At 34.9% G+C, this 10,803-nt stretch overlaps 1 protein-coding gene across 2 annotated transcripts in view; it reads left to right on the top strand.

Moving 5' to 3' along the window:
- The window catches only part of CNPY1 (canopy FGF signaling regulator 1), a 563,239-nt gene extending 557,127 nt beyond the window's left edge, over positions 1-6,112 (top strand). For both annotated transcript variants that reach the window (XM_053713812.1, XM_053713811.1), the window contains exon 6: positions 6,003-6,112. In XM_053713812.1, the coding sequence (XP_053569787.1) occupies positions 6,003-6,037 (35 nt within the window). In that variant the 3' untranslated portion in view covers positions 6,038-6,112. The remainder of the gene's footprint in view (positions 1-6,002) is intronic.
- The last annotated feature ends 4,691 nt before the right edge of the window (positions 6,113-10,803 follow it).

The following is a 10,803-nucleotide window of genomic DNA, read 5'->3' as shown; positions in this document are numbered from 1 at the left end:
ACTGTTGCAATCTTTTGCCTGTATTTTTCATTTTATAACATCACATGCTTTCTCTCTACATCTCTAAACCTTGACGCTTTATAGATAGTTGATTCCCTCATAGCTTTCTCCATTTCAAATTCATGAACTTGGCGTAGTCATGGAATGTAAAAATTAGCTGATTAGGAACATTAAAGGGACAGTCTAGTCAAAATTAAACTTTCATGATTCAGATAGAGCATGTAAATTTAAATAACTTTCCAGTTTACTTTTATCATCAAATTTGCTTTGTTCTCTTGGTATTCGTAGGTGAAAGCTAACCATCTAGGAACACTCGTATGCTAATTTCTAAGCCCTTTAAGGCCGCCTCTTATCTGAATGCATTTGACAGTTTTTCACAGCTAGAGGGCGTTAGTTCTTGTGTGCCATATAGATAACATTATGCTCATGCCTGTAGAGTTACTTATGAGAGTGCACTGATTAGGTAAAATGCAAGTCTGTCAAAATAACTGATATAAGGGGGCAGTCTACAGAGGCTTAGATACGAGGTAATCACAGAGGCAAAAAGTATATTAATATAACCGTGTTGGTTATGCACAACTGGGGAACGGGTAATAAATGGATTATCTATCTTTTTAAATAATAACAATTCTGGAGTAGACTGTCCCTTTAAGTAGAAAGGTTTGTGGTGTTGCACTTCACAACCCAGATTAAGCTTTTAAAGAACTTTCTAATTCTCATAAGCAGTTTATATTCTGCTGCTGGAGTCTGTGATGTGTCCATGCACACTAGTTCTCATAGCAGCAGTCTCAAAGCACATCTTTATGGTCAGACTCTAATCTTTTGCCTTCTTTAGATGCTTATTTTTATAAAATTTATAACGCATTAAGGGCTGTAGCAATCCATTAGAAGACCTGTACAACGTGTTTGGCATGGCTTAGATATTCTTTGGGAAAATGTGGTTTTCTAATGGTATTAGAATAGATTTATACTGCATAACCTCCCCAAATATTCAGCATTGGTATTCCAAACTATCAGAAAACACTTTTCTCGCAAACTTTTTAGGTACTTTATTTTAACAGACCTGATCTCTTAAAAACCCAGTTTGTCCTCTTCTGAATGGCACAGAATTTTTCCAGTTTTAACATTCTGAGGATGCTTATTTTGCATGTAATTAACATGTTAATTTCCTGGTTTAATAAAAAGTTAAGGTGATAAGAATTAAATGTAAAGTTGTGCTTGTATTGTTTGTCAAAGTGGTGTGCAAGTATCAATAAATAATACCTATTATTGCAGCCGCAGACTGGCCCCTTTAAAAGCAGGATTTTTTTTCCGTTATTACATAGCAGCCAATACAACCAATGTTGAGATGTGACACAAGTTCATTATATAAAATGGAAGCATGGTCCCATGCTACTGCAAAACAGGAGGACAAACTAAACTGTATTTGTGTAATATTCTTTACCATCACTTTAAAAATAATATTTACACCACAAATTATATTTTAAACTATTCAACTTGTGCACAATTAAAATTGATTATCAGAATGTTCATTTTTTATTGCAATTAAGTTTTAGAGTCATGAATTTATATGAATTTATACGTTTGTTTAGTGAGAACCTGTAGTCAGACCTATTGGGCAACCATTGTCAGTACCAAATTAATTTGCCTTTCTAATTAACCAGATATATTTAATTTCCATGTAGGTGAGCACAGATCCCCCACAAAACCTGCTCATTATAACCGTTTGTGTTTTTACCCAATCCAAGTGTAATAAAGTCAGAGCCTATATTGTATGGTAGTTGTAAATCAGGAGTCTTAACTAATTCAAATTGCAAAGCTTCTAATCAATTGGCATGCTGCTCTGATGCTTTCGAATGGGGTCCATTTTTATCAGAATAAAAAGAAACATCTTTAGAAATGTCCCCTTCTAACATAGCATAGAAATACAAACAACATATATAGGGGATAGAAGAGAGGAATGCATCATAAATGGGTTTAGAGTAAAATATTAAAATACAAAAAGTGACAGAAAAAAATTAAACAGGAGCCTGAAACATCATAGAAGATAAGTGGGCAGTATGAAGATGGGTTAATGGGAAAGGGTTATAGGTAGGAGCGCTTGCATACTTTTCTTTCAAGGGTTTATTTGCCTTGTCCTTTAATTCAGTGGGTAATTTTCATATGGATCCTACTAAAACCTAAGTGGAATGTCTCCAATGTCTTGTCTGAGTGAAAAGTTACATTTACAGATTTATGAGATTCTTCCACACAATACTCCACACAATACTCCACATAATACTCCAAAAATTGACCGGACAAAATTATTGGCACCTTCTCAAAATTGTAAGAAATTATTGCATTCCAAGTTTGTGATGCTCCTGTAATTTGTAATTAAACTCACCTGTATCAATTAACAGGTGCTGTCAATTTAGAAATCACACCGGCAAGAGGTTAAAATGGTGAAATATTGACTCAGCCTTTCTGTTGTGTGTCTCTGTGTTCTATAGTTAAAAGTAAATTCTTTATTTGAATTAATTAAAATTCCATATTTAATAAATACCTTGAGACCAGTAAGGGTAAGAGATCGAATACATTGATTTAAATTAATAAACTGCAGTTATACACCTGGATTCACATATCCATAGAAGAGGATCTAAACTGCAGTATTAGAATACATATATTTCAACTCTAAAACTAGGTTGCTCACAGAGATACCTTCCCCAAGTATTCCCGGCCGATAAGATAGAACCTAGGCATTGGTCTGGGGATGTATATGTGGCAGCACTGGCACTAAGTTATGCACAAAAACAACACAAATACATTTTGGTCCATAAACGGACCTTTCTCAATGTGAAACGGTACACAAAAGAAAGTACCTGAGTGTCCTATCACTATGTAAAACATATATAGGACTGTCCTTAATAACATATCCCCTGTATGTGTACATGGGATTAGATTTATGGTATCCACAACCACATTATTATACCTGTGATTACATGTAATCAATGTAATTATTACAATGACTCACACCCATGTAATAGTAAGAGCTGATTGGTTAAGCTATCCACCAATAGCGCTCTGACATTGAAGTAAACAGTGTTATGAGGAGTAAGAGAGAAATGCCTCACTACACACCCACTTCAATGATGCCGCAATTTCTAAACAGAGGGTTTACATACCTCTATTATGATTGGCTGTCAAGGGAGAGTGATAGAATGAAATAATAGTAATAATCGTATTGGTGGAAGCGGTTATGCTACTTAGAGTAGTGATAGGACATTTTTTGTGTGTACCGTTTCACATTGAGAAAGGTCCTTTTACGGACCGAAATGTGTTTGTGTGCATAACTTAGTGCTAGCGCTGCCACATATACATCTCCAGGCCAATGCAGAGGTTCCAGTTTATCGGCCGGGAATACTTAGGGAAGGTATCTCTGTGAGCAACCTAGTTTTAAAGTTGAAATATATGTATTCTAACACTGCAATTTAGATCCTCTTCTACGGATAAATTAAATCAATTTATTCAATCTCATTACCTTTACTAGTCTCAAGGTATTTATTAAATATGGAATTGTAATTAATCCAAATAAAGAATTTACTTTTAACTATAGAAGATAGTGCACCAAAGCCGCTCTCCGTTTTTCTCTTCTTTTTTTTCTTCTTCTCCCTTTTTTTGTTTAATAGTATCACATATAAGCAGGCAGGGTTGCACCTATCAGAGATTACATAGTTTATGATTCTCTCTTAGTTTCTTCTAATAATATACTCACAGTGCCAGTTAAAACCACACTGTGCATGGAGAAGAAAAATAGCAGCAAAGAATTGTCTGAGGATTTCAGAACAAAAACTGTGGAAAAGCATGGACAATCTCAAGGTTACAAGTCCATCTCCAGAGATCTTAATGTTCCTGTGTCCACTGTGCACAACATTGTCAAGAAGTTTACAGCCCATGGCACTGTATCTAATCTCCCTGGACGTAGATGAAAGAGAAAAATTGATCAAAGATTGCAGAGAAGGATTGTTCAAATGGTAGATAAAAAACCTAGATCAACTTCCAGATAAATTCAAGCTGCCCTTCAGGCACAGGGTACAAATGTGTCAGCTTGCACTATACGTCGCCATCTGAATGAAAAGGGACGTTATGGTAGGAGTCCCAGGAGGACCTCACTGCTAACACATAAACATAAAAAAGCCAGATTGGAGTTTGCCAAAACCTACCTGAGGAAGCCTTTTGGGAGAATGTGCTGTGGACAGACAAATTAAAATTACAGCTTTTGGTAAAGCCCATCATTCTACTGTTTTCAGAAAAATAAATGAGGCTTTTAAAGAAAAGAATACAGTCCCTACAGTCAAACATGGTGGAGGTTCACTGATGTTTTGGGGTTGCTTTGCTGCTTCAGGCACTATATGTCTTGACTGTGTGTATTGCATTATGAAATCTGAAGGTTACCAAAGAATTCTGTGGTGCAATGTAGGGCCCAGTGTCAGAAAATGTTGGGTCTCCTTCAGAGGTCACGGGTCTTACAGCAGGACAATGACCCAAAGCACGTCAAAAAGTACCCAGAAATGGTTTAAGACAAAGTGCTGGAGAGTATTGAACTGGCCAGCAATGAGTCCAGATCTCATTCCCATAGAGCACCTGTAGAAAGATCTCAAAATCGCAGTTGTAAAAAGGAACCCTTCCAATCTGAGAGACCTAGAGCAGTGGGCGAAAGAAGAGTGGCCCAAAATTCCAGTAGAGAGGTATAAGAAACTCATTGATGGTTATAGGAAGCGATTGATTTCAAATTTTTTTCCCAAGGGGTGTGCTACCAAATATTAAATTGAGGATGCCAATAATTTTGTCCAGTCCATTTTTTTTTTTCGTTTTGCGTGGAATGTGTCAGATTTGGCTTTTTTTTTTTTTTTTCCGGAACTGTTTAGTGTCCAATACCAATACAAACAAAAGAAATAAACATGAAAATGGCTAAACATTTGTAATTGCAACAATTTTCTGGGCGAAGTGGTGCATTATATATATATATATATATATATATATATATATATATATATATATATATATATATATATATAGAGAGAGAGAGAGAGAGAGAGAGAGATATGTGTGTATGTATTTTTATGAGAGAGAAAGAGAGAGAGGTGTGTATACATATATAAATATATACGTGTGTGTGTATATATACAGTATATATATACAGTATATATACATACAGTATATATATATATATATATATATATATACATATTTATATATACAGGTAGCCCTCAGTTTATGCCGGGCTTAGGTTCCAGAAGGAATGGTTGTAAATCGAAACCGTTGTAAATTGAAACCAGTTTATAATGTAAGTCAATGGGAAGTGAGGGAGATAGGTTCCAGGCGCCTCTCAAAATTGTCATAAGTAACACCTAATACATTATTTTTAAAGCTTTGAAATGAAGACTTTAAATGCTAAACAGCATTATAAACCTAATAAAATAATCATACAACTCAGAATATATAATTAAACTAAGTTAAATGAACAAAAACATTTGTTAAACAGCATTATAAACCTAATAAAATAATCACACAACACAGACTTCCCTTGCATTTTTCTGCAAACAGTTCTTTCTATGTATTCCTATCTGGACTGATTTATAGACAGGAAGATCTTGTTCCTTTGAAATCTGCTTGATAGCTCAGGTCTGGTTAAACTGATTAATTTCAGCATGCTTGGCTTTGCTACAACACAAGCGGACAGCTCCACCTACTGGCTATTTTAATAAATGTACTGCTTCTCAATGCTTTTCAATAGCCATCACATGACTGGAATAAAAGGTTGTTATTCTGAAACGGTGTAAATTGAACCATTGTAAAACGAGGGCCACCTGTATATATTTATAAAAAAAAAAAACTCTGTAACCCAGTATTTATAATGCATAATTGTAATTATTGTATGTTTGCTATTTATATATTTTGAGTGTATAAGAAACCTGTTTATTATTCCTATCTCAATTTACTTTTTTTTTTTATTTTTTTTTTAGGTCTTTGTAAAGACTTTCTTCACAGTGAATTATAGAAGAAACCTTACAGTACTTCTAAGAAGATTAAATTAATACAGTACTTCTAAGAAGATTAAAATACCACCACAGTGCTATGTTTGACTGTTTTATTGGGTTGTTTTTTTTAATTACAATTTCTATTAGTTTTTATTTTCATTTTTGCAACAAACAATCCTATTTTGCAAATATGGATTATTCCTAAAAACAAAAAAAATCCATGCACTAGGTCATCATTGTTTATTATATTTTAATAGACTGTAATCTTAGATTATATGTAATAAAATATACCACTGTAGTGTAAAAATATTTGTTCAGGGATGTTTTACTGTTCTAACAATGCATGTATGTTTTTTTAGAAGTGTATAAGATTGGGTATGATATCTAAATTAAGAAACAATATAAAAAAAATTAGGAATATCACATACACTTACAAAAACCCTCTTGGTATTAAGTACTGAGTACACAGCTCTAGATGGTCCAATCCTGGTAATTAACCTCTGCCTCCTTTATTTTATTTGTTTATACATACATTATAGATTTATATACATACACACAACATAACTTATATATGCTGTGTGTGTGTAATTGTATGTATATATATATATATATATATATATATATATATATATATATATATATATATATATATATATATATATATATATATTTATATATAAAATCACTGTGAGAAAACATATGTGTGTGTGCATATATATATATATCTCAATATTTATTCTCAGGAATAAAATCTGATAAACCTAAGGGAATCACTCAAGCATACATTTGTACATAAGAGGATACATTGCATATATATTGGAAGCTCAAATTAATGAGTTATCAGATTTGCCAAGAAAAAATCACCTAAAAAGGCAGATGATAAATTAACATTAATAATACATTTCAATCTAGCCACACATACTCTGGGAACAATGTTGAGAAAGCAATGGCATATTATCACTTCGGATACTTTCACTTTTCATAAACTTCAACCACCTCTAGTTGGCTATCTTAGAGATACTAATCTTAAGGACTTATTGGTAAAAACAGACCCCTATACATGTTATTCAGAGCATAATATACAAATTTTCTTGTGAAATGCTTGTGCAATGCTGCCCCCTGCATATTCACGGCCAATCAGCTGCTAGCAGGGGGGGTGTCAATCATTCTGATCGGCGATGATTGCAGTCCACGACCTCAGAGGTGGCGGACGGGTTAACGGGGCAGCGGCCTTACAATTGCTTCTTAACTCCTGATTCTGGCGAGCCCAGAAGGCTCACTCGGAATGAGCAACATACGCTGCTTATTAAATCAACTCTATAAAATCAAACTGATGTGCATTAATCAAACCACTTGAACCAGGTAAGTTGTCTTCCGTGTACACTTTCCAGCAATGTACTCCACAGGTCTCGATTGGACCTCTGGATCCACATGAGGGAACCTTACATTTTTCTGCAATGTCATACCAACCCTATTAGGTACAACCTTACACATACATATACCTTTCTCTGTAATATCGTACCAATCCTATTAAGTATAATAATGCACACACATATGAAAAAATGCTGGTAGTATTCATTTCTTAATTCTTAATCCCTTTTTCATACTCCGTTCTTAACTCTAATTTTCCGAAATGACTATATTTTGCTGCTTTAATGCCCACATAAATATTTTTTTTTCTTTTGTCTATATAGTTACTCACACAATTTATACAATGTTATATACAAGTAACATGGATTCAATACATAACATTCCACATCTGTATAATCTTCACAATGAAACACAATTCTCTCTCTTTCTCTCTCATCAGAGCCTGGAGCACTGTTTGGATGGACAAAACGTGCATCCTATGGTATAACTAAGTTAGCAATCATGCTGAGACGCTCCTTAACAGAATAGAGTTATAGATGAGTGGGAGTCAGTATCCCATTTTAGGGCTCTCAAAAGTGCCTCATAGAGTGGTTGGCATGAATTTAGCCAGGTAGTAAGACATCTTCTAGTGGCCCCTCACGTGAAGTTCAGATTTATATACCAATTCCCTGGTCTACAATTTGCTGCTCCTTGAATATCATTGGAACTGCACTTGCACTATGTATGGTCCTTCTACTGATTGAGACTGCCTGCAGCTGTGTGGCAAGGGTAGAGGAAGGTGCTGCAGGTAAAGTAGTACTATTTCACCTTCCCCTTTGCTCTTCTCTGAACATCAATTTATATTGAGGGTATTAATCACCATTTAGGCATTTTGACCGTTTTTTTTTTGCACTTTTTGAGAAAAATGTTGCACCTGTCTATTTTTAAAAAAGTTTTTTATTGAGGGTAAGCATATGAACATATATTTAACATACGGCAAGAATGTACATACATAAAGTTACAGTAGTCAGGCGAAACAGTCTGTCTGTATAGTCTTGAAAACCTCATTTTTTAAATAGATATTAGCTTATGATCGTAGCTATTTTACTGGTCTCATGAGGACATCGGATGTAGGAAAAACATAAGTGTATCATAGCTACTGTTAAGGTCCCAGAACGAGCCTATTTCATAAGGCAAGGAAATAATAGAAATGTTTGCTGAGATTATGTTTGTGGTTCAATCAATTAAAATAGGGTATAGGGTGGGATGGGAGTACTCTAGTGGGCTTAATGGTACTAAGGGCTCTGCAGGTAAAATTAGTTGCAGCATATGCAGGAATAGTCCATCGCTGATAAAGGTACCTAGTTCAGAGAAATACATAAATCGCGGCTGTGTGTGTTTTACCTTAGTTACTAGTCACAAAATATAGCACATATGCAATGAAACCATAGAGAAAGGTTACAGGCTGCAACCTCAGTTGTCAACGTACACCCAGCAAGCTTAATCAGTCCTGATAATACAAATTATACATGCTCTAAATTTATAATTACGTGAGAGTACAACATAGACAAAAGGAAAAATGACAGATTCGTCAGCATTTCAAACTAAGCATGAATAGCTTAAGTCACTGGAGGTAAACTAGAATGATATAAAGCCACTCATGGGCATGGTAAAGTAACAATATAACTATAAACATCTTATCTGTATATAATGTAAAGCAACCGATATTGCCAAATGTAATTAACAATGGGTAATATAATGTTGTATATATACAAAGTTCTCTATCTCTATGAGTTTATACTCAATCTTAGCAGAGCACTAAACCTTTATGTAATTGTAGGATTAAGCCGTCAGCCTTAGAATATATAGGTATCAACCTCCTATTAAATAACTTTATTTGAAAATTAGAGGTGAATTTCAAAGGAGCATCACATTTATTATCAATTCCACACATACAAACATTTACATTTTTATATGCTATATAAGAAGGAACCCCTGTCAAATAGAAGCTTAGGAGGTAAGATTGGACAGTATCTCGTAGGATAGGTTCAGAGATGGATTATCATGAGACAATGCTCTAAAATCTAATGTACTTGTAACTGTTTTGTGTTATAGGTAGTCTCCTAAGATGTAGGCCTTATATGTATAAAAACCTTGATTATTGGGCAAATTTTGTACAGATGTTAATGACAGGTGAAATAGTGACATGTATATTTCTCTTGTAAGGTGTATCAGTCCACGGATCGTCCATTACTTGTGGGATATTCTCCTTCCCAAAAGGAAGCTGCAAGAGGATCACCCACAGCAGAGCTGTCTACATAGCTCCTCCCCTAACTGCCAACTCCAGTCATTCTCTTGCAGGCTCTCGACAAGCATGGAAGCAGTTAGAGAGATGTGGTATAATTTAGTTGTTTTCTTCAATTCAAAAGTTTGTTATTTTTAAATGGTAACGGAGTTGTATATTTTGGTCTCAGGCAGAAAATAGAAGAAGAGTCTGCCTGTAGTCTCTAATGATCTTAGCAGGTTGTAACTAAGATCCATTTGCTGTTCTCACACATAACTGAAGAGAGAGGTAACTTCAGCTTGGGGAATGGCGTGCAGGGTATCCAGCTATGAGGTATGTGCAGTCTAATTTTTTTCTAGAGAAATGTATATGCTAGAAAATGCTGTTGATACCAGATTTATTTAAGGTAACCCTGATTACAGTGATTTAATAACGACTAGTATCATGCTTACTATTAGAGGTAACACTCTTATTATTTTTTCAAATTACTGAAATATAAGACGTTTTGCTGGGAGTGCTTAAAACGTTTTTTTATTTGCTTTTTGGTGATAAAAACTTTATTGGGGCCCAGTTTTTCCATATGGCTGGGCTAAAATTTGCCCTAGGGATGGGTTTTGTTAGGCCTTCACTGTGTAGACAGGAAGTGGGAGGGGGCCCTAATTTTTGCGCCTAAATGCGCATTAAACTTTTGCAGACTGAGACATCCAGTTTCCTTGAACAGAGTTCCCCCCTGAATGCTTAGACCTCTCTGAAGGGTTTTGGTGCCTTTCCAAAGTCGTTTGTATGGCAAGGTAGGGCCACAGCAGAGCTGTGGCAGTTTATTGTGACTGTTAAATAAACGTCCTTTCATTTTTTTTATCACGTTTTTGAAACTAAGGGGTTAATCATCCATTTGCAAGTGGGTGCAATGCTCTGTTAGCCTATTATACACACTGTAAAAATTTCGTTTGATTTACTGCTTTTTTTCACTGTTTTTCAAATTCTGACCTTTTTTATTTTTCTTAAAGGCACAGTACCATTTTTTATTTTTTGCTTGTTAACTTTCTGTAAAGTGTTTTCCAAGCTTGCTGGTCTCATTGCTAGTCTGTTTAAACATGTCTGACATAGAGGAAACTCCCTTGTTCATTATGTTTAGAAGCCATGGTGGAACCC

The sequence above is a fragment of the Bombina bombina genome, chromosome 5 (assembly GCF_027579735.1).
Source record: "Bombina bombina isolate aBomBom1 chromosome 5, aBomBom1.pri, whole genome shotgun sequence".
NCBI lineage: Eukaryota > Metazoa > Chordata > Amphibia > Anura > Bombinatoridae > Bombina > Bombina bombina.
The sequence above is the reverse complement of the archived record's forward strand: the minus strand, read 5'-3'. Positions and strand labels throughout refer to the sequence as shown.